Here is a 24,348-nt window from a genome sequence, read left to right on the forward strand (position 1 = left end):
GGAACAGGAAGAGGAAGCTTGACCCTTTCTGTCACTTCTAACCCTATGACTCTAAGTTCAGAGGGTAAGTTTGGGCTGAGGAGTGATGGCTGCATGGAAGCTTTCTCCTACTGTAAGCCTGGCGTACACTGTTATACTTTGTAAGGAAATAATAAATACATAAGTGATGAAAGAGTTACAACTTAGTGTATGGTTGAGATTGTGAGACCACACAAACCAGGCAGGCAGTGTGGTACACAGGGTAGCCACTGAGCTGCCCTGTGATAGGAGTTGCAGTTGTGATATGGGGCCTATGTGCTGCTATAATACAAAACAATGCTCCAGCTATGTGACAAAATTCAGATACCATGTAGATAAGACACCCAAGTCACACCACATCACTCTCCTGTGTAAACCTTTGTAAACTCAAATCTTGTGGGTTTATGTGCAAAAAAAAAAAAAAGAGGGTAGGGGGACTTTATGTGCAATTGATTTTTAATGGAGTGTAAAATAGCACGAAGACAAATCAAGCATCCATTATCACAGGTAAGGCGTTGCATTTATTGGCACATACGTGGTTATTATTTGCTGTAGGGAAATATTTCTTATTTGAATATGAATGAGAAAAGAGAATTTCAGGGCTGGACTGCCATCTGAGTCAAGTTCAGACTTAGCACACAGCTGCAGAAAGTGGGGTAGGGGGAAATGTGACCCTTCTCTACCATTTTTCTATTTCTGATACTGGGCTGGCCAGGGCCCCAAACAGTCCCTATGCTGATTTAATGCATCCTAATCACTGTCCTAAATTAGAATGGCTGCAGTAACAACTGTGACATAGGGACCAGGATCAGTGGAGCACTAGTCACTTTTCCTTTCTCTAACCCCACCATGTCTTCTAGGAATACATATACCGTGGAATAAAGGACCTTCAGCACAGCTGCAGCTGGCCTGAGTCAGCTGACTTGGGCTCAGGCTGTAGGGCTAAAATTTGCTGTGTAGACATTCAGGCTCAGGGACTCTTCCCCCATCATGGGGTCCCAGAGCTTGGGCTCTAGCCCAAGCCTAATAATCTACACTAGTTTTAGAGTTCTGCGAACCTCAGTCAGCTGATCTGGGCCAGACTCAATTTTTTAATTGTTGTGTAGACATACCCTATGTGGACGAGGGAGGGGGAAGGTGACATAGGGCCAGATACCTACCAACAGGAGTCCTTGGCTACACTTTCAGAGCAACTGTGTGCCTGCTTTGCTATGGAGTGTTCTTAGTTGGGATCAAGAATCTGGCCGACAATGTTTAAGACCTAGTTAATGGATGCCACATGAGCTGCAATTGGGTAGTATGTGGATTGGTTAAAAGTATAGTAACAGAGTAAGACTCCATTATAACTACGCTGATCAGAAGCATGAAGGTGCTATGCCAAGTACTTCTTGAATTTGAGCTCAGTCTGAACTGCTGACCTATGTTAGCAAAAGAGATTCTGCTTAGTGGGAGTGTCCTGTGCCCCTGAAATGGACCCTAATTCTCTCCTCTCTATGGAAAGGATCTAAAGAGCCATCACCAAAATTATTAGCTTGTTATCTCAAAGGATTATAAAAACACTAAGAAAATAAACCTGTCCTAGTATTTCATGGTAGAAGAATATAACAATCTGTCTGTGCTTGCTGAGGTAGAAAATTGCCTTGATTTTAAGGAGAGCAGAGTTTTCCCAGGAAAAGTATGGTATTGGTGGGATTGTGCTGTATAAAGAAAAGGAAAGGATGGTCAGCCATAAACAGATCACCAGATGGATAGGATCGGTTAACAACAACACTTCCTGTAGCAACTGCTGCCAAAGTGCCTTCCTCATTAACTTCCACATAGGCCTTGTGGACAACCTTTGACAGAAACAGCCGTCGTGAGGGAGCCATCCCAGAGAGATCAGCTTTTGATTGCTCAAAGACATCAATCATCCCCATCTCTTGTAAAGGTAAGTTGAGATCAAAGGTGTCTTCAAGTTTGAACCGGGGCAAATACACCTCCACTTCTCTCTCTCTCATACTTTCCAAGGAAGTCCAGTGTGTTAATTTCTCATAAGTCATTGCCCTTTCAACCTATAGGGTCCAAAAGAGAGATCACGATAAATGACAAAGGAACTGAGAAGTTCTGAACACTTCAGATCTTTATCTAAGTTTAATTCAGATAAAAAGGAGAGCCAACATTCGGGCTACTTCACAGATATTCAGTGGTATAATGTCCTTTACCTGTTCCAGACCTGTGATGTCATTGGGTAGAAGTATGATCATATTCAGTGCTTTTCCAGCATATGGGATCATAAGAATCTGAGCATTCATCTCCTGTATGTGGGCAATTTTAAATCTGCCTTTCTGATACATCATCTGCACAGATTTGCTCTCATTCTATTTAAAAGAAAATGATACATAAATACAACTGACAGTGCCCTCCTGCATTTGAACAAAAGACAATGAAAAGTGCTCACAGGAACACTGATTGCAGATAGGATAAATATTTTATAAGTCAATTATATTCGTAAATGGAAAAACTATCAATCAAGGCATAGCAGAGTATTGCTCAAGCTAGTGTTTAAAATGGGATGATCATTTGACAAACAGAAGGTGCTGAAAACTGAACAAAATGAGGGAATGTAGTAGATTAATACCGGGGGCTTCCACACTGAAAGATCTGGGGCCTGATGGGATATCAAACACTGCTGTAAATCAGGATAGCCTCAACTGAAGTCAGTCCTGTTCTGGTGCGATAATCAACTCTCAAAAAATCAGGCAGCTGAGTTCCAGTGCAAAGGCCAAATTCCGCTTTCAGAGCATTGATGTAAATCCAGAGTAACTCTATTGACGTCAGTGGAATCACTCCAGATTTAAAGTAGTGTAATGGAGACAAGAAGTTGGACCTAACATAGATCATGGACAAGTGGTCTGGCAATGTTAACTGAGGGTAAAATGTTCAAAAGCTGCGAAGTGGCTTAGGCTCCTAAGTCCCATTTTCAAGCATTATTAAGGCACTTAGGAGCCTACGTATCATGGAAAGCCAGTGGGGCTGTTGAACTGATATCAAGGGCCAAAAGAGAGATGTTTATCAACTCTTTCACTGTCCAACAGTGATACATCATTTTCTGCAGGTGCCTTGGATTTACTCTGTTCCTTGACAATCACCCAAAAACATTCCTTCTAAAGTTGAAAGTTTATTAATTAAACACAAGAAGGAATGAGACATTAAAACAAGCATTTACAGTGAAACTGGAATTGAGTGATTATGCAAAACAAACTTAATTAAAACCTATTCAAGTTTGTTTCCTTTTGCTGGAGGCGAAATATCAGTCTCCCATGTTTCAGCAACCGTTTTTTGATGAAAAAGGAAGGGTTACTTTTACTCTCCATCCCGCTGTGTGAAGGTTATTGACTTCTCTTGTTTTTAACAAACACATGAGGTGGAGGAGAAACAGGATGCAAATGGTGTGGGAAACACAGGCTCTTTCTTTCTTTCTTTCCAGGAGGGTGCTCCACCCTCACTCTGCCCTGAGCCCCTGCCCCACACCGTCCCTTCCCCCAAGCACCCACCCTTGGTCCACCTCTTCCCACCCCAGCTCCATGCCATCCCTCCAGCGTCTCCTGCCTGACGCCAAACAGCTGATTAGTGGTTGGCTGGTGGGTGCTGAGCCCCCACTATTTTGTTTCCATGGAAGTCAGTTAAAACTGGTGTAAGTGGGAGGAGAATCAGGTCTACTGGAGTTATGCTGGTATAAAACCAGCATAAGTGTGATCAGTACTCAAATAACAAGATCAAGGAAAATACACACACCCCAATTCGTTCAGTTCACCTTCCTGCTATCTTTCAAACATTATATGTCATTGGAAATACTTGGCTTGAATAAAACACAGGAAAGGTGAAAATCATTGCTAACCAGTCATTTAAGGAACATCTCTATGGCACTGTTAGGTAAAGGAGAATTGTAATGTTGCTGAAAGCCATAGAATAGAAGCTTTTTGGAAGGGAGACTTCCCCCTTCCCCCTCCCCCCTCATTCTGCCTGTGACACAGCTTCTTCAGAGGCTCCACACAGGAAGAGCTGTGGAATGACTTTGGTTGGAAAAAATGCTGATGTCTGACAAGCCATAAAAGTGTAGCTTCCCTGTTTTTATGAACCGTGCAACCAAACCATAGTTTGTCTCCTAGAATCCTGAGCACTTCAACACAGAAAGCTCCCCCATTTGTTTGTACCTTGCCCCTGTACAAAGACAGAGCTTAATAACAGGTATCATAACATTCAAAAGCGGTAGGAGAACACCTCAACCTCTCTGGCCACTCAGTAAAAGATTTAAGGGTGGCAATTTTGCAACAGAAAAGCTTCAAAAACAGACTCCAACAAGAAACTGCTGAGCTTGAATTAATATGCGAACTTGATACCATTAATTTGGGTTTGAATAGAGACTGGGAGTGGCTGGGTCATTACACATATTGAATCTATTTCCCACACCTTCTTGTCAACGGTCTAAATAGGCCATCTTGATTATCACTACAAAAGTTTTTTTTCCTCCTGCTGATAATAGCTCATCTTAACTAATTAGCCTCACAGTTTGTATGGTAACTTCCAACTTATATATATATACACACACACACTTACTATATGTTCCATTCTATGCATCTAATGAAGTGGACTGTAGCTCACGAAAGCTTATGCTCAAATAAATTTGTTAGTCTCTAAGGTGCCACAAGTACTCCTGTTTTTTTAGCTTAATAACAATTATTCATTATTCCTCTTCCCCCTGCGAGAAGAAGATATGGCTTTAAATGCTAACCTGCTCTGAAGTTCATTGCTATGCAAATAGAGTTGCTCAATTTAACAAATGGGATTTCAATACCTTGCTGACTTTTGTTTCCCAAAATTTGTTAGTAATTCACTTGCACAATTTCTCCCCATCTCTGTGGGCTTCTGTATGATGTAGCAGTGCAGCAACCAATACCCATGTCCGGATTACAATCATATCTAGGTTTTCTGGTAGTCATTCATTCATATCATTCATCTTCTAGAAGTTACCATCTTTAATGGCAGGTTTCAGAGTAGCAGCTGTGTTAGTCTGTATTCGTAAAAAGAAAAGGAGTACCTGTGGCACCTTAGAGACTAACAAATTTATTTGAGCATAAGCTTTCGTGAGCTACAGCATCCGATGAAGTGAGCTGTAGCTCACGAAAGCTTATGCTCAAATAAATTAGTCTCTACGGTGCCACAAGTCCTCCTTTTCATCTTTAATGGGCGCCTCATCCTCTTTTATATCTTTGTTTAGGTTGTTGTTCAAGTCTTATTTTAGGTGTAACCAATTTGCTCAGAGAAAAATCTTTAAGGTGACACCCTCTTTTACTGTTCAATAAAATTCCCCTCCCTGCTAATTTGTATTCAAATAAAAAGGTGTAGCTGAGATTTGTATGTGATATGGTGCTCACAAATGCATTGACTCTTCTCAGCTATAGAACAGACTCTTTTTCCATATTCTGAAGAAAATAGTAAACGCTTTGGATATAAATGAACCCATTAGATATTGTAGCAACGCCATCTTGCTAGTCTCTTAACCCTGCAAAGGGGTGGGTGGGAATATAGGTTGCTGACCTTTTTTTGTTTTGTTTTTTAATGCGTAAAGAAGATTTAAACAGGACTCTCAACAAAAATCTGCATGTTTTATTACTGTAGAAATTCAGGTCTCATCTTATCTATTTTGTTTTTCCTCTAGCTGAGGTCCCTGGAAGTTTCCTAATGACTGGAGAATTTGGATCTAGGATTGTAATGGGTTCCAATCTACATGAATATCTGGCCAATGACTTGTTAACTGATGTGTAACTTCCATCATTCGTGACCTTCTCTCAGTTCATACCTCTTTTGAACAGGCACCTGAGGCCTCTAAGACCTCAGCTAACAGGGAAAGCCAGCTTTGACATTCCCTGAAATCCCTATGGCAAACAAAGAAAAAAAGTTACATTTTTTTTTAAAAAGGGCTTTTTTGGACATGATAAAAAAGCAAACACAAACCTGTGTTGGTTGTTGTTTTTGCTTTGCAGTTTGCCTTTCAATGTGAAGTATAATGGGCATTTTGTTGTGATTTTATTTTTAAATTCCCAAAACTTATGGTTTTTGTTGAAGTACAATGAACACTTAATAAAATCTGACACAATTGCCTTAAGATTGTGAGAAATCTGAACTTCAGACTTTCTTGTTTCTCTGCCAGTTGTGTGTGACATCACTAGTACCATAAACCAATTCATGGCTAAACCCCGACCTTCCTTCCCTAAGGTTTCTGGCACTTATCTGGTGTTACTAGCACCTGCAGGACTAGGCTTAAAATTCTGAAGTCGAAGCTCAAATTTTCTGCATGTGCTCAACTTCACTCACGAGTCAACGGACCTATGCTGAAATTACTTACATGTGTAAGTCTTTCCAGGATCATGGCCTACAGGAAGTGATGGTGTAGTTAAAAATAAATAAATCTGTATCCTGGTGTTTAGACCATGTTCCAAGTATGTAGCGTACTAAGCAGTTAACATTGCTACAGTTTTGCTCTTGTTTTCTTCATTCACTTTGAGATCACTGGCCTCTACTGAAAAACTTCTTTCATGCAGTAGAAGAGTCGGGTTATGCCTAATATATACCCTCATTTTGCTTGTAAGGTTGATGGGATGCCAATGTCTATAGGTCCATATCTAAGTTGTGCTCTACAGTGACATTGCTGAAGGTGTCTAAGACAAAACAAAGCTAAAACTATAGAATTCTGCTACAGTACCTGGTTTATCCTAAAGTCTCTTGGCATTGTGTGTTTTTCTTCAAACTTGTATTCCCAAGTTGCTTTGAAGTAGATTGCATTCACTAGCACCAGCACAGCGGTTGAGTCAATAACACCAGGAACAAAGAGTTCCCTGATTTTACCTTAAAAACAGTCAGAGAAAAACAAGCTAAATGTAAATTATTATTTGAGGCAGACAGATCTAGCTGAATTTTCATTTATCAATATTTATTTATTTGCAAGGTTAATTTAACATAGGGAAAATCTAGTTCTTGGCTCTGCAAATTAAATCTTTCCGTTTATCCACCGAGCGGGGATGAAATAGCCAGCTGCATTGTAAACTTCTCTATGCACTGCTACTAATATGACTCAGCCCTGATTTAGAAGGATTAAGTAGATAATTCACAAAACCCATCTCATTCAATGAGGGTACAGACATTCACCCCTGTGCATGGGGCCAGGACCATTTCAGTTGCATTTTTTTAGTCAAATATGGACAGAATGGCTCTAGGGATTGGTAATAATCTGTAAAAAGAAAAGGAGTACTTGTGGCACCTTAGAGACTAACCAATTTATTTGAGCATGAGCTTTCGTGAGCTACAGCTCACTTCATCGGATGTATACCGTGGAAACTGCAGCAGACTTTATATATACACAGAGAATATGAAACAATACCTCCTCCCACCCCACTGTCCTGCTGGTAATAGCTTATCTAAAGTGATCATCAGGTTGGGCCATTTCCAGCACAAATCCAGGTTCTCTCACCCTCCACCCCCCCACACACAAATTCAGCAGGAGAGTGAATTTGTGTGGGGGGGTGGAGGGTGTGAAAACCTGGATTTGTGCTGGAAATGGCCCAACCTGATGATCACTTTAGATAAGCTATTACCAGCAGGACAGTGGGGTGGGAGGAGGTATTGTTTCATATTCTCTGTGTATATATAAAGTCTGCTGCAGTTTCCACGGTATGCATCCGATGAAGTGAGCTGTAGCTCACGAAAGCTCATGCTCAAATAAATTGGTTAGTCTCTAAGGTGCCACAAGTACTCCTTTTCTTTTTGCGAATACAGACTAACACGGCTGTTACTCTGAAACCTGTAATAATCTGTGTAGTTTTTTTACTTCCATTCTGAGGACTGAAGCTGGAGTTCATTGATGCACAGCCCTTGGGCTGCTTCTCTGCACAAGCATGCATTTCCAGCCTTGTGAGGCTGCTTTTAAAAGGTGAACCTCAGGTTCTGATACTAGAAACCTGACTGAAAACAACAACTCTTTCCACATGGGTCACTGGACAGTCATCAGGTGATAACTTCTTATTCAAAACTGACTTGTTTACAGAGACAAAGACAAATCTCTGACTTAGAGAAAAAGCTCCACTGCTCAAAACCAACCCTCTGGGCCATTCTGTCCACCTTCAGATTGAAATTTCAAAGTTTGATTATCTTTGGCTAGGTGAGACTGCAGCCGAGGTAAAGGGAATGTGCCATATGCCAGCGTGCAAGAGATCATTACTCATGTTTGGGTTCTTAATGGAGATGGTAACAGAAAATGTAAGTTACTCATGATGTGACCCTCCCTGGCAGTTAGGACATCATCCACACCCTGAGCATTCCTCTGTAGGCTCTGCTTTCCACATGATCAGTCTCTCGATCTGTCTTCTCCCATTCCCTGGCTTTGCTGCACCTCACAGCTAGACCCACAGCTTCTGTTACCCCCATTTGTTGCCCCAGCACTGTGGACCTGTATTCTTGCCATCAACCAGGATATGAAAGCAATGTTATAAAAATGAAAATGTGATAGCAAATTCATATTTTTAATGTTAAAATATTTTAGACGAGTACTCACACACACACAGGTGGAAAACCTTTTGCTTTCAAATCCTGATTCTTCTTTTGTTGAAACGGTGAGAAAAGCCAATGACAATCGGACCTATGCTTTCTTACCTTGTGTCTTGCTTTCAACCCAGGAATTTATCGTCTGTCTGGTTGCTTCCGTAGCACTTTCAAAATCAACTGTTTGCAGCATTGCTCCATATAATTCCTTAGTGCATTCTAAATATTGCTGTTCAGTAAAATAAAGATCATTAATGAATGTTAGAATCCATAAATCAGATCCTCCATATGAAACTGGGTGACTCAAGCCAATTAGAAAAAAGCCCTGCTCTTTTACAATTTGTTCAGGACTGAAGTTGATAGGGAAACTAAAGTACTAGAAGTTTATTCACTGAGCATCTGGACAGAGCTAATTGCCTTATAGTACAATCATGAACTGGACCCTTATTACATTGGTGATTTTTCATGGAGAATTGCTTATCTACAATAAGTGTAAAAATAAGGATTAGATCAGACATAGAAAGTTACTGTTGTTATTATTTATGTTGAGCATCTGGTGCATTCAGCCCACTAACACGTAGTTGAACAAAAAGGGAAAAGTCTCCTGACCATGAAGGAAGATTTCCCAAGGCCACAAAGAGGAATTAGGCAGCCAACTCCGACCAAAACATCTTTTTTTTTTTTTTTTAATTAACAAAAGTTTTGGATTCTTTTTCTTTGCCTTCCGGTTTCTAAGCCTCTAGGGTGTACTTGGGTCACGTTTTCAAGCTTTCCTGAGGACTAGAAGCTTGCTTAAAACAACAAAAACACAAAGTTGAGATTTTCACCCAATCATAAGTCCAGGAGTTAGGGCTTTAAGGAAAACACCAAATATTGTGAAAAGTATGCTAAAAATAACAAGAGTTGGCATCCCTGAATATCTGGTATAAAGGTGAGCTTTGATTCAATTCTCACATGTAACAAACACAGGTAACTTACCTGGTGAAAATGATATCCTTTTTGTGCAAACAGACTGTTGGCCAGGCTCAATACATAGCTCTTGTTGAGATTTTTCAGTTGGGAAAGGAGTGTCTGGAACTCTGTGTGGATTCCTCCAGCCAAGTCACATCGGGAAGGAGACGGCTTCAGACGAAGTAGAAATAAAGACGCTTCATTTTCTCTTTGTTAAAGTTGTATAAAAGTTAAATAGCGGGACTGATCGTTCCATTACACAGGGTGTTTGAGTATCTCTCTCAGTGGGAGCTAGCAATGGATATAAACAGCAGCACAACCACGGTAGGGCAGCTAGTGGCAACAAGTACAAGCCTGCCGGAAACTGGTGGGCATGCACACGGCATGGCTCAGCAGCGCCTCCACTGCCCCGACCCATACTACAGCGGCTCTACGGCTATTTATACTCATCCTAGCTCCCCTGGGAGCCAGCATGAGTAAGTGTACAAAAGCAGGGGAATTGCTCCCCTGGCTCTTAGTAGAGAGAGAGAGAAAGAGTGTGTGTGTGTGTGTGTGTGCGCGCGCGTGCGCGTGCGCGCACTGATTTCTCCAGGACTGGGCCCTTAATCAATCAATCACGACCTCCCGGTCAAGGATTTCCTAGTATACTACAGCGGCCTCCTGCCTGTGATCATGACTCCTCTAACGGCTGTCACTGGCCATTATACTGCCTGCAGCTCCCCTTACAGCTATGAAAATGCTATCTATCTTGGTTAGAAGAGGTACCTTTGGGAAGTGAGGAAGTTCATGATATTGCCCTTCATTGAGATATTCGGGCTCAGCTTCTGTCGTCCCACTTTCCAAGACAGGCCCAGTTCCAAGGTTTGCACTTCCTGCAGCTCTGTTCAAATGAAGAACCTGTGATTGAAATTGTAACATTACGGCAGCTGTAAGCAGCATAAATACATCCACAGAAAGGCTTTTTCTTATCTTAAGACATTTGTTACACTAGATACCAGCTGAGCAGGAAACAGTTTTCCTGTCCTGACAAAATATTTGAGATTTTGAGAAGTTTTCCAGTCCCAAATTGGGATAAAATGTCTAAATCTAAAATTTTTGAACCCACAAGCAAAAAAAAAAAATAATAATTTTGGGTCAATCAAAACATCTTGTTCTGATGATTTTGAAACACTTCAAGTTCTACTTTACATATTTTAACTATAAGTAGATTGTTTCTAAATTAGTCATTTTGAACAGGAAAACAAAATTTTCATTTTGAAAATGTTCAAGGTGTGAATCTCAATTTGCGATTGACACTTGAATTCAGAAAGAAGAAGAGGTATTAGCCCCTTTCTGGGGAAGATTAGAACTCCATCCCTGTTTTAACATAAGCGTATTCAGTATAGCTGTCAAGGCCGTTGGGTGGGTGAAAAGGGAGCAAGCTCCACCTTGAGAAAGTGTTCATGCAGCAGTCAGGTTCTGCACATGGTAACCTAAGAATACCAATCATAGAAATGTAGGGCTGGAAGGGACCTCAAGAGGTCATCTAGTCCAGTGTTTCTCAACAGCCTATCCATGGACTGGCGCCAGGTCCTGAAATCTTCCTGACACACTTTAAGAAGGCAGCAAGCTGGTATCAAAAAGGTTGAGAAACACTGATCTTTTCCAGCCTCCTGCAATAAGACTGGTCCAAGGAAACCAAGACCATCCAACAGGTGTTTGCCTTGTCTGCTCTTGTACCTCCAGTGGTGGAGATCCCACAACCTCCTTTGGAAGTCTATTCCAGAGCTTAACTATCCTGATAGATAGAACGTTTGTCCAATATCTAATTTAAATCTCCCTTGCTTCAGATTAAGCCCATTACTTTTTGTCCTACCTTCAGTGGACAGGGAGAACAATTGATCACCATACCCTTATAACAACCCTGTCAAGGTTCCTCCCCCACTCTGAACTCTAGGGTACAGATGTGGGGACCTGCATGAAAAACCTCCTAAGCTTATCTTTACCAGCTTAGGTCAAAACTTCCCCAAGGTACAAAATATTCCACCCGTTGTCCTTGGATTGGCCGCTACCACCACCAAACTAATACTGGTTACTGGGGAAGAGCTGTTTGGACGCGTCCTTCCCCCCAAAATACTTCCCAAAACCTTGCACCCCACTTCCTGGACAAGGTTTGGTAAAAAGCCTCACCAATTTGCCTAGGTGACTACAGACCCAGACCCTTGGATCTTAAGAACAATGAACAATCCTCCCAACACTTGCACCCCCCCTTTCCTGGGAAATGTTGGATAAAAAGCCTCACCAATTTGCATAGGTGACCACAGACCCAAACCCTTGGATCTGAGAACAATGAAAAAGCATTCAGTTTCTTACAAGTTTCTTTACAAAAACATAAAGAACCCCTCTAGGCAAAACCTTAAGTTACAAAAAAGATACATAGACAGAAATAGTTATTCTATTCAGCACAATTCTTTTCTCAGCCATTTAAAGAAATCATAATCTAACACATACCTAGCTAGATTACTTACTAAAAGTTCTAAGACTCCATTCCTGGTCTATCCCCGGTAAAGACCAGCATATAGACAGACACAGACCCTTTGTTTCTCTCCCTCCTCCCAGCTTTTGAAAGTATCTTGTCTCCTCATTGGTCATTTTGGTCAGGTGCCAGCGAGGTTACCTTTAGCTTCTTAACCCTTTACAGGTGAGAGGAGCTTTCCCCTGGCCAGGAGGGATTTCAAAGGGGTTTACCCTTCCCTTTATATTTATGACAAACCCTTACCATATTTGAAGACTATTATCAGGTCCCCCTTCAGGCTTTTCTCAAGACTCAATATGCCCAGTGTTTTTAACCTTTCCTCATAGGTCAGGTTTTCTACACCTTTTTATTATTTGTCACTCTCCTCTGGACTTTCTCTAATTTGTTCACATCTTTATCATATACTGCACGTTCTCTTGACTTCAGTGGAATTTGTGGCTGCTCAGCAATTTATGTACATAAATATGGATTTAAGAACCTACTTTTGGCACCTAGATTGAAAAATTGTGCTAGACTTTGATTGGTAAAGATAATTAAAGGGTCCATATCATAGAGTTTCTAGAATCCAAGCCTTTTTACTTCTCCTGAATTAGGACGTTGCTAGGTACTTCTGAATATGTCCGAATGGTTTTCCTACCTTTATCGTTCTCAATATCTTCTTCTAAATAAAGAGATTAAATCGCTGGGTCAAATCTGAGCTGATGGAACCTGTCCTGAATGGTGCGCTAGCAATTTAAAACAGCTGAGGAGGCAGCCCATTGTTCTTAATCCATAGTCTAATTTTTAAGTAGTCCAGCATTTCATAGTTTTATTCTGAATTTTTCTTCAAATCTAAGATGAAGACTAAGAAGTGGTTCACACACTAAAAGCCTGATTCTGATCTCACATCAGTTTTACAGCAATGTAAATCCACTGACTATAGTGCAGCTGCTACAAATTAATACTGGTGTAAGAGTAGAATCAAGTCCTCTCCCATTTGTTGTTTGAGAGGATGACCATCATTTCAAGGAAATAAAGGGGACTGATATGAAAATACAGGACAACATTTAGTTTTGTTTTTTTAAAGGACAGCCCCACGCAACATAGATGCTACAATCTTTGTAAATGCACTCTAAAGCCACTTATTGGTAGGTAGCTTAAACAAAAGGACATCCTTTAAAGGGCTGGTTGAAACTTTTCCTTTAAAAAAAAAAAAGGAAAATTGGGGTCTCAGTCGAACAAAATTTTGTGGAAAGTGTCTGCTTTCTTCAAAAAGGTGATTACTGTTGATGTCAGCAAACCAAAAACACCTAAAGTAAAATTTTTCAATCTTTCAGAAGTTTTTGACCAAATGTTTTTGGTTTTTCAGCAGCTTTTGGCCAAAACATTTTGGTTTTCGGATGAAAAGGCAAACGTTTTTGACAGAGGAAAAAAATCCTGATTTCTGACCAACTCTTACAACTTTGCTAGTGGACAGGAAGTTTGAAGGGCTTTCTGAGAGGATGAGTCCTATGCAGTGGCAAACTAAACTCTGTCTTTTCTGACTTTCTGATGAGCAGTGAAAAACTTAAGGGCCTGATTTTCAGAGAAGTAGACCTTCTGTAGGTTCTTTTGACTTTAAAAGGAGCTGTTGGGCTCAGCACTTCAGAAAATTAGACCCCAAAATGTCAACATTGAGCAGCTGAGCTAACACCTCACTAAAATGAACAGGACAGTTCACACCTCTCAGAACAATTGCTCCAGGCTTTCTGCAGACATCTCTGCACTGGTTATATTTCCAGTTTTAAGGATATCTTGACAAACATAACTACTAGAAACATTATTTTTAAAATGGAGCCCAAGGTGGTGGCAAGGGAATGGTGGCAGACTGCCATGTCACCATGTGACTTAAGCCCTGCCTCTACGCCGCTGAATCCTAATCATATCATTAGTCAGACACTACAAGCAGGTGATAGAAATCATGATGCAGCAATTTTGACAACAGTGTTTCTTTTCTTAATTCCGCATTATCCCCGGAAAATGCACTTTTTTATAAATTCTCACATAATTTGTCTTTACTTTTAATGTTTGCCTTAACAGAAAAAAGCATGTAAAATATAAAAGCACGTACACGTGTTTTGTTGACACTTACCGTTTGCATCTGATTAGCAGTGTTACCTCTGGCACCCAAAAGGACCATGACCAGGCCAGTAGAGATACTCATAGGGGAGAAGAAGATATTTTTGTTTGCAGCATTTTTGTTCAGTTCATTGTAAAGATCAAGGCCCATTTCAGTAATTGCTTGAGAAATGGAGCCCATTGTGAAGTCACAGATGGCTAGGAACAAAAAAGAAGAGAACCAAATCTGAATAATTTACTTTGCTCAACTTTGTGAGACTAAAGCCTGAGTTCAGCTGAAATTACTATATCTGATTGCTAACCAACAGAAGCTTAGGTGCTCCTGAGCCAAGGAGGCTACTACTGATCATCATGAACCATCTTGTATAGCCATGAGCCATCTTCTCTCCAGTCTTCTCCACTTTCCAAGGTACAGCTCCTGACTGTGCCCAGCTTAGCAGCAAGAATGCAGCTGGGCCTGGGCAATGATACTAGATCCAGCACTGAACATGCTCTGATTTCCTAATGTAGGACTGGATTCTTCTCTGCCTTACTGAATGGTCTGCAATGCTGTTGTAGCCGTGTCAGTCTCAGGATATTAGAGAGACAAGGTGGGTGGGATAATATCTTTTATTGGACCCCCTTCTGTCGGTGAGAGGACCTGAAGAAGAGCTCTGTGTCAGTTCCAGAGCTTGTCTCTCTCAACAACAGAAGTTAGTCCAATAAAAGATATTTCCTCCCTGTTACCAGATGTGCCCTTTACTTTGGGGTATGCTCATTTATTAGGGTTACTCTTCTGGGGCGGGAGGGTTCTGTAATTTTATTAATGGACTACTTATGTCACTTGTATGTTCATATGGAGCTCTACTCCTTCCTTCTGCAAGTCCCCTCCCAATGGAGCTATCCCGCAGGACCTAGGTTCCCCAGGACTGGGTCCCTCCAGCCCTAGAACCAGATGAACACACACACACACACACACACACTAATAGAGCAAGACTGAGTGGACCAGTCAATCAGCACTCTTAAGCTGACCCCCTTCTATGTCCCTGTACTCAATAGGCTGGGCCAAGCAGCACTTTCAGCTGTCCCCCCTTATATGCCACAGGTTTACCATGTCCCTATCTCCAGTTTCATGTCACAATTGTACTGGTAGTAACCCACTTGATGAGCAAACCCCACAGTATTTGTGGGCGCTACAGGGATTTTTAGCTTAGGTAAAAGAAGTGTTGCTGCGGAGTAAATGGGGGAAGCTAAAAACACAAAAGAGTAAAGTTAAGAGAGAGGGAGAGAAGCAACCAGCTTAACCATAAAAGTTATTTATTGAATAATAGTGATAACCACACAAGAAAAGCCTAAACCAGCATAACATACATTATTAAATGTCAATACCTGAGGTAGAAAGGAAAACAGAGAGAGAGAAAGAAAAGGATCTCACTGTTCCCTGAAGCATGAACTGGTCGGGGTTCCCAGGTGATGGTGGTAGCTCAGGGTCCTGAGGCCGGGAGACAGGCAGAGCCCCCAGCACGATCAGTCAGGAGAAGATGGAGTCCCAGTGGAACTGATGCAGAGTTTGCATCCATGCATCAGAACACTGACTGGAGGGTGAGTAGGGATTTTTGTAGAGGAAATACAATGGTTCAAGGGAGAACACTAGATTTGTCTATAGGTAAACTGATGACTCAAGAGTTTTCTTTAGGCTAGACAATAGGAGCTGATCACTGTTGGCTATGGGTGGTGTTTTCTTCCAGGGAGCTCACAATGCAACTAGGCTGCTTTAGTATTTTGGATATCAATCAAGGATTTATTATTAGAATTGGTCTGATAACTGCTGAGCTGGGTGTGTGCAGGCATAGGTTCATTAACATCTGGAGCAGAGATCCACAGGATGCAGTGCGTCCCTGCTTTTCTGATCCCAGAGTTCAGTGCAGGTCTCTGTTCTCCATTCTTTATGCAAATAGAGTTGTCTCCCTGTCCCATCTTTCATGCAGATGAGGCTAGGGGAGTTATCTCTGTTTTCCATTCTGTATGCTAATGGAGATGTCTTAATCTTGTCACCCTTGTCAGGAGGGGTCTGGGTGTGTTTCCCAAAGCCCTTCACTGCTCTCTGCAAGCCTTTTCTCTGGTCGGTTTTGGTTCAAGCAGAGACTGGTGTGTGGTGGGGTGTCTTTTATGTGTCAGACAGGCTAGATACTGCGCCCTGGTTCCCCAAAAACACAGAGCTGACTGGTATCATCCCCCACCTTGTCTTACTGAATGATAGCTAAGCAAGTAAGAACTTTGAAAAAGTCATAGCTAAAATTGGTTGCTTTGCTCTTTCATGATGGGCAGGTCATGTTTTTGAGAATAGATCACTATTAGACTACTCTGGACTAGTTAAAACAGCACTAGGAGAGAATAACGTAATTACAAACTACATATAACCTACCTCTCCCTTATAACTATGAATAGTTAGTTACAAGGTAAGGGAAAATAAATAGGTCTGTTACTATCTCTAGCAATCACAATTATAAGCTAAGTAGCCATGCAATTGATTTACAAAGATCACTACATCTATTACAGGATGAAACACTCAATGGAAAAAATATGAACTATAACTTGGTCCTTAATGAAAACTGTACGATATACAGAATGTGAATAGCTTGCAGGGTCCCTCATTCTAGTGTGTCCTCCTCTAATCTGTCTAACTAAATGATCAGAACATGGCCTTCAGGAAGGCTTGTTCACCCGATCTGCACCATGGAAAAAGTGAACTTATTTCAGATACCAGCTCAGTTGAGTGAGAGCCAGGGAAGGAGACAGATGTCTCTTGCTTGCTGTAGGCCACTGGTCCTGAGACTGAGCTGAGTAGCGCCCAGCCCTCAGAAGAGACTGAGGCTGGAGAGGACTGCTGAGATTGTCAGCGGCCGACTACCCCAACTATCCCTGGCCACCGCAAACCCCCCCTGGATTATGATAGGAAGTAGCCCAGTGCTCGAGTCAGTGTGTTTTGGTGGGATCCCTGCTGACCCAATGGTGGAGCCCTCTGCCACTGTCAGGGCCCTTGGCTGGGACCCAGTGGAGTAGAGTGGGCCCTTACCCCCTGCTGCCAACCCCACCCCACCCTCTCCCCATCTTAGGCTGAATGGCCTATTTGCTGCTTTGCCCTGCCTGAGGGCCAGAGCCCCCCTAGGGTGTTGGCTGCTCTGCCCTGCCTGAGGACTGTGCCCAAGCCCCATAGATCACAGCCCTTATTTGCTAATTCCCCCTGCAACTGGGTTGGCCTCCCTTTGAGCCAGAGGGGGAGGGACAACCACTAACCCACTACAGGCAGAAGGGGTTTTCAAAGACTCACAACCATTAAATTAATAGCCCACTTTAATTGAATTGTCTTGTTAGAATTGTTAAGGCAACGCCCATCTTTTCATGTATTCTGTATATATATCTTCCTACTGTATTTTCCACTCCATGCTTCTGATGAAGTGGGTTGTAGCCCACGAAAGCTTATGCCCAAATAAATTTGTTAGTCTCTAAGGTGCCACAAGTGGGAGGGATAGCTCAGTGGTTTGAGCATTGGCCTGCTAAACCCAGGGTTGTGAGTTCAATCCTTGAGGGGGCCATTTAGGGATCTGGGGCAAAAAGTGGGGATTGGTCCTGCTTTGAGCAGGGGGTTGGATTAGATGACCTCCTGAGGTTCCTTCCAACCCTGATATTCTATGATTCTAAGTACTCCTTGTTGTCTTAATCATTAAATTGTGTGCATCATCTATATAATCATGAGTTACATCAGTGAGTTGTACTGTAACTGAGGACAGAACTGGGCCCCAAGAACCCGAAATAAGAAAAATGCAAATGTTTCCAAAAATATCTCAAAATGGAATTATAAAATAAGCTCAAAAGGAACACTCAAAACAGGGCAGTGGTGAGACACCTTTCTGAGAAAGCCAATCAAATCTCTCTTGTTAATATGGCATCTTAGCAATTAGCCATAACTGAATAATATAAGTTTTAAACTCATTACAATGCAGTAACTAAAAAGAATGGATTTAAACACCAGTCTCCAAGATTCAATTTACATTTTTGAAACAGTCCATAAAACAATATACAAAAATAAAATTACAGAAGTTAGGAATAAACAGATCCATTTAGGACATTTAGCATATCCTTCGCACAATTTTTATTTTGGCTGCTGATCAGGCAAATACAGCAACTGCCCATATAACAGAAACATTATTGCTGTACAACTAATATTCCAATTTTCGAGTCCATGATGCAAAAGGCTTCTGAGCCAAGATTGGGAAGAAACATTTATCAAACTGCAATAAAAGTTGCAAAATAATAGGCAACACGGCAAATCTTCGACCTGGCCACATCATCTGCACGCCCAGGTTGGTTACAAATTTTGGGAGGAAAATACTGTTTCCCCTCAAAACCATCAAAACCTCATTGATATAAAAAGTAAAAATAAAAGGGGGCCAGTAGACAGCCTTGTTGCCAGTTGTAATGGGAATGGGATCAGTTAATGTCCTGACCCTGGCCACCATCTGACCTTGAGGGGGGGCTCAAAAGATAAAGTAACCTAAAATCTATCCCAGCCTTCCTTAGTTTCTCCCAAAGATGACCTCTGTCCACAGAATCAAAAGGAGACTTAAAATCAGCAGTCACATCAAACTCTCCACTTAAGGCAACAATATTTATAAATCAGATGTGTGAGCATGAAACAATTATCTGTGGTTGAGCAGCCATGCCTAAAGCTGGCTTGTTCTTGTACAGAAGATCAAAGCTCTCAGCACAGTCCTCTAACCTCCCCTAAAAATAGCTGGTCTACATTTTAAAGACCAAATTTAAAAGGCTGATTGGCCAGTAATTCCCAGGATTATTTATATCCCCTGTTTTTTATAAAGAAGGGGGGAAAATGCCAGCAGAGCAACTTATAGGTTATAGGAAGAATCAGGCAATATTTTAAATTATTGAAATATAGAATGGATTCAAGATGACTAAGTTTGTTCCCCTCTGCCCCACATAAGTTAGTGTTCAAGTTTTGAGAAACAACCGTGTTCAGTCAGTGTATCGGTTATAAATTTATGAAAAGATTAAGCAGGCAGTTATGAAACAAATATAAGTTTAAGTGACATTATACCGCTAGTGACGTGAACTTATAGTTCTCCTGACTGAATGGGTTTAGTGTGTGGGTGTTGGCGGCCTGTGATATACAGGAAGCCACACTAGCTGATCTAATAGTCCCTTCTGGTGTTACACTCTGTGACAATCCAGATGTGATAGAGTGTCTCTGGATGTCGTCATGACCAACAGTAGTTCCTCTCCCTCTTTTTTAGATGCAATGGAACAACAGGATGGAGTCTGGGCTCTGTCTCCCACAGTATTCTTGCCAGCAAGTTAAAGAATTATGGGCTGAATGAATGGACTATATGGTGGATAGAAAGCTGGCTAGATTGTCGGGCTCAATGGGTAGTGATCAATGGCTCCATGTCTAGTTGGCAGCCAGTATCAAGTGGAGTGCCCCAAGGGTCGGTCCTCGGGCCAGTTTTGTTCAATATCTTCATTAATGATCTGGAGGATGGTGTGGATTGCACCCTCAGCAAGTTTGCAGATGATACTAAACTGGGAGGAGAGGTAGATATGCTGGATGGTAGGGATAGGATACAGAGGGACCTAGACAAATTAGAGGATTGGGCCAAAACAAATCTGATGAGGTTCAACAAGGACAAGTGCAGAGTCCTGCACTTAGGACGGAAGAATCCCATGCACTGCTACAGACTAGGGACCAAATGGCTAGGCAGCAGTTCTGCAGAAAAGGACCTATGGGTTACAGTGGACAAGAAGCTGTATATGAGTCAACAGTGTACCCTCATTGACAAGAAGGCCAATAGCATTTTGGGCTGTAGAAGTAGGGGCATTGCCAGCAGATCGAGGGACGTGATCGTTCCCCTCTATTCGACATTGGTGAGGCCTCATATGGAGTACTGTGTCCAGTTTTGGGCCCCACACTACAAGAAGGATGTGAAAATATTGGAAACTGTCCAGTGGAAGGCAACAAAAATGATTAGGGGACTGTAACACATGACTTATGAGGAGAGGCTGAGGTAATTGGGATTGTTTAGTCTGCGGAAGAGAAGAATGAGGGGGATTAGATAGCTGCTTTCAACTAAATGAAAGGGGTTTCCGAAGAGGATGGATCTAGACTGTTCTCAGCGGTAGCAGATGACAGAACGAGAAGTAATGGTCTCAAGTTGCAGTGGGGGAGGTTTAGGTTGGATATTAGGAAAATCTTTTTCACTAGGAGGGTGGTGAAGCACTGGAATGCATTACCTAGGGAGGTGGTGGAATCTCCTTCCTTTGAAGTTTTTAAGGTCAGCTTGCCAGAACCCGCAACTACCATCACAAGAGTTCGCCATACCCCCTCCAAGCAGCTGCGCAGACTGTTGGGGAGGGGGACTTACAGGCTGCCACTCACCTATCCGATGCGATGTACCCAAGTCCCAGCACAAAGATGTTAGAGAGCTTATTCCTTCACTCTCCCACTTCCCTGGTCCTTCTCGCATGAACAGAGAGCAGCAATACCCGAAGTCCGAAGGTGCAAACAATTCGATGTTTATTGGGGTGAACTTCCAGCAAGCTTAAATACAAGTTCCTTTTTCCTTATTTTTGAATCCCAACTTACTTCCTGTTTGCCCCTAATTTATATAGTGATATTCTTAGCTATACCTTAACCAATCATTCTACTGAAATTTAACTAACCAATCCTAACATATTGTAACATGATTAGCTAACCAATTATATCCCAACACCTTAATTAGTTTACACCCAGCAAAATTAATTATACAGCAGACAGAAACAATCACAGAACCAGACAGAGACCATGCCAATAAACAATAGCAAAGTGGGAACTATAATGACAAAACAATACAGAAGTGAGGATTTCACAACGACATCTATAAAGACATAAGGGTTTCCCAGCTGTGTCTATTGATAAGTGAGTTCTTACCAGACAGAAAACTATCAACCTAAATTTCCTTTTACATCTTCTAGGCACTTCCCTTTCTCTGGAGGTAACAGGCATTATCAGGACAGGATTGTATTCCTAACAGCCCAACAGCACCTTTGTCAAGGTTCCTCCCCCACTCTGAACTCTAGGGTACAGATGTGGGGACCTGCATGAAAACCTCCTAAGCTTACTTTTACCAGCTTAGGTTAAAACTTCCCCAAGGTACAAATTAATTTTACCCTTTGCCCTTGGATTTCCACTGCCACCACCAAACTTTATCTGGGTTCCTGAAAAAAGGGAGTTTGGACCCATCTTTCCCCCCAAAATCCTCCCAACCTTGCACCCCACTTCCTGGGGAAGGTTTGGTAAAAATCCTCACCAATTTGCATAGGTGACCACAGACCCAAACCCTGGGATCTTAGAACAACGAAAAAGCATTCAGTTTCCTTACAAAAAGACTTTTAATAGAAGTAAAGGAATCACCTCTGTAAAATCAGGATGGTAGATACCTTACAGGGTAATTAGATTCAAACATAGAGAATCCCTCTAGGCAAAACCTTAAGTTACAAAAAAGACACACAGACAGGAATATTCATTCTATTCAGCACAGCTATTTTCTCAGCCATTTAAAGAAATCATAATCTAACACATACCTAGCTAGATTACTTACTAAGTTCTAAGACTCCATTCCTGTTCTGTCCCCGGCAAAAGCATCATACAGACAGACACAAACCCTTTGTTTTTCTCCCTCCTCCCAGCTTTTGAAAGTATCTTGTCTCCTCATTCGTCATTTTGGTCAGGTGCCAGCGAGGTTACCTTTAGTTTCTTAACCCTTTACAGGTGAGAGGATTTTTCCTCTGGCCAGGAGGGATTTTAAAAGGGTTTACCCTTCCCCTTATATTTATGACAACCTTCTTTCAATGTGACTAGTTTGGAATGTGAGGATGTGACCGGTAGCTTCCCAGTTTATGGCTGCCTCTGTTGCTTAGCCAAAGGCCTTAGCCTAAGAACAGGGCCTTAGACTGTCACAGTAAGAGAAGGACCTTACACTGGGAGACAGTGATTTTGATTCTTTCTTTTATACCTCTGATTAGCCAAGTGATAAGAATACACCTAAATTCTTAAAGTACAGGCCTTTGCAGACAGGCCTGAATATCTATATCCTAACACTGTGCTTAAGTCAGGAAACTTGGATTCTCATCCCAGCTGTACCATTACCTTTATGAGTGGCCTTGGGCAAGACACTTAACCTCTGTCCCTCAATTTCCCCATTTGTAAAATGAAATAATGAGGATCATTCTCTTTGGTAAAGCCATTGGCAATGCTCCACTAATTAGTAGCTAATGCCTTGGGAGTGCATCCCTTCCATTACTTTCTGACTCTATTTGTTCCTGCATGAAGAACTTTTATATCTGTGTATTTACCTACATCTATCCTGAGCTCTGTGTGCTTTTTACCAAACATTAAAGCATAATCCAAATATCAAAGCCAACATCGGATACTTCCAGAGCCAACATTAACCTCCCAACCAATACTGAAAAACTAAAGATACTCAACTCTCCCACCTCTCTAGTTCTCCAAAAGCCAAAGAGAGGGAATAGGATTTGCATTGTGCCATGCAAATCAACAGATTTGGGTTATTTTAGCCAAGGGCCTCCACTAATTACAACTTCAACAGTATCACATGCAGTTATATACATATGTCACAACAGATTTTATCACACAACATACACGTCTAAGAATTTTGAACTTATCTCCTCCATGTTCAGATTTTTCATGGTGCTTTTGTTGCCTAGTTCTTCAAAAGATGAACAATCTAAAAGATCATACTGTCCGTCCCCTCTGAAACACTGTTTATTTTGCAAACCTACAGAATTCCTTAATTTTAAAAGTTTGCTTTTAAAACAGCCTTCCTCACCAATCACAGTTCATAGTTACAAAACAAAATTGTTTTAAAATTGTTTACCTTCTTGTCTGCTTCTTGTCTGCTGAGTAAGTGAGCTCCAAGCAGCTTTCTGTGGCTGCTAGAATATAAAAGTCTCTGCCACTCCCACTGCATAATGGTCTACCCACTCTCTGCAGTGGTGGTGAAATCATTATAATTTAGTCATGTCAAAGGCCCATCATCTTGTAGTTTCTTGCAGCATTTTGGAGGAACAGAGTGTCCAACTATCTGCAATTAGAGCTTTATTTTGACTATTTTGCCTGGCAAGTCTAACAGTCTATATCTGTTGCCAAAATCTCCTGATCACAAAGCCAAGATACTCTTCACATGGAAACTCAGGATCCAGACCTGCAACGAGCTCAGTGAAGGTGGATCCCTCGGGGCACCCCTTTGAAGTCAGTGGGGCTCTGCATGTGCACAGAAATCTCTCCAGGCAGAGCTCATTTCATGGGTTGAGGCCAGAAGGTGATATTATCTTCAGAGAGTCCTTGCTTGGAATTCAGTCTAATTGCAAGTAATAGAGGAAACAATTGAGATGTATTACTTTTCTATTGCCTAGGGCCATCTCTCTCTCTCTCTTTTTATTTTATTTTATCTTATTTTATTTGAAGATAATACAGAAAGCTAGTTTTAATTTGTATTTAAAGATTTTAATCAAGAAGAGAAAATTGTCTCCTGGAACAAAAAACACAGAAAAACAAAAAATCCAAAGTCAGGACAGCTTTTAAATGTTAGTTACCAGTAAAAATAGATCAGGAATGGCAGCGTGGGTTTGTTTCTAATAGCTGGACATTTTTTCTGAGCTGTAGCTCCCTCTGCAACAAAACCTGATTAAAAACCACCTTCTCCCTGACTCCAGTAGTAACATTATAAAGGGGGGGGGGAGAAACCTGATGGGTACCAATGACAACTCCTCTGCATCCTTCTCCCGACTACCATCTTATCTGAACATTGTACAGTCTACCACACAAGAACAGCCAGCTCTGTAGTGGAACATGGCAGGTAATTAGCCAAGACTGACTTTAAGGACATCCAATTTATAAGGTCCCCTCCACTGGTCACGTGGGCCAGCACAGCCCTCTGAGATTCTGGACTAAGAAGTGCAGCTAGTCGCTCCTCAGCAGAGCCACAAACCCATCCTGCAGCTACAGAGGGTTTGAGGGAGCTCACTGAAGAGGCAGTTCAGCTATCAAGCACCCAGCACAGGCAACTGGACTTCCAAGATTTACTGATGTGGGGCCCAACAATGGAGCAACAGGCAACGGCTGGTGGAAGGGCAAACACCCC

At 41.7% G+C, this 24,348-nt stretch overlaps 1 protein-coding gene across 1 annotated transcript in view; it reads right to left on the bottom strand.

The window, feature by feature from the left end:
• Positions 1 to 456: 456 nt before the first annotated feature.
• Positions 457 to 24,348, bottom strand: part of SERPINB5 (serpin family B member 5) — a 55,747-nt gene continuing 31,855 nt past the window's right edge. Inside the window, exons 8-15 of the mRNA XM_084621093.1 lie at positions 23,083 to 23,140; positions 14,169 to 14,353; positions 10,309 to 10,440; positions 9,571 to 9,714; positions 8,704 to 8,821; positions 6,761 to 6,903; positions 2,220 to 2,375; positions 457 to 2,069 (exon numbers count right to left, since the gene is read on the bottom strand). Of these exons, the coding sequence (XP_084477219.1) occupies positions 1,665 to 2,069; positions 2,220 to 2,375; positions 6,761 to 6,903; positions 8,704 to 8,821; positions 9,571 to 9,714; positions 10,309 to 10,440; positions 14,169 to 14,353; positions 23,083 to 23,140 (1,341 nt within the window). The 3' untranslated portion in view covers positions 457 to 1,664. The remainder of the gene's footprint in view (positions 2,070 to 2,219; positions 2,376 to 6,760; positions 6,904 to 8,703; positions 8,822 to 9,570; positions 9,715 to 10,308; positions 10,441 to 14,168; positions 14,354 to 23,082; positions 23,141 to 24,348) is intronic.

This window comes from Lepidochelys olivacea (assembly GCF_965140295.1).
Source record: "Lepidochelys olivacea isolate rLepOli2 genome assembly, chromosome: 2".
Taxonomy (NCBI): domain Eukaryota; kingdom Metazoa; phylum Chordata; order Testudines; family Cheloniidae; genus Lepidochelys; species Lepidochelys olivacea.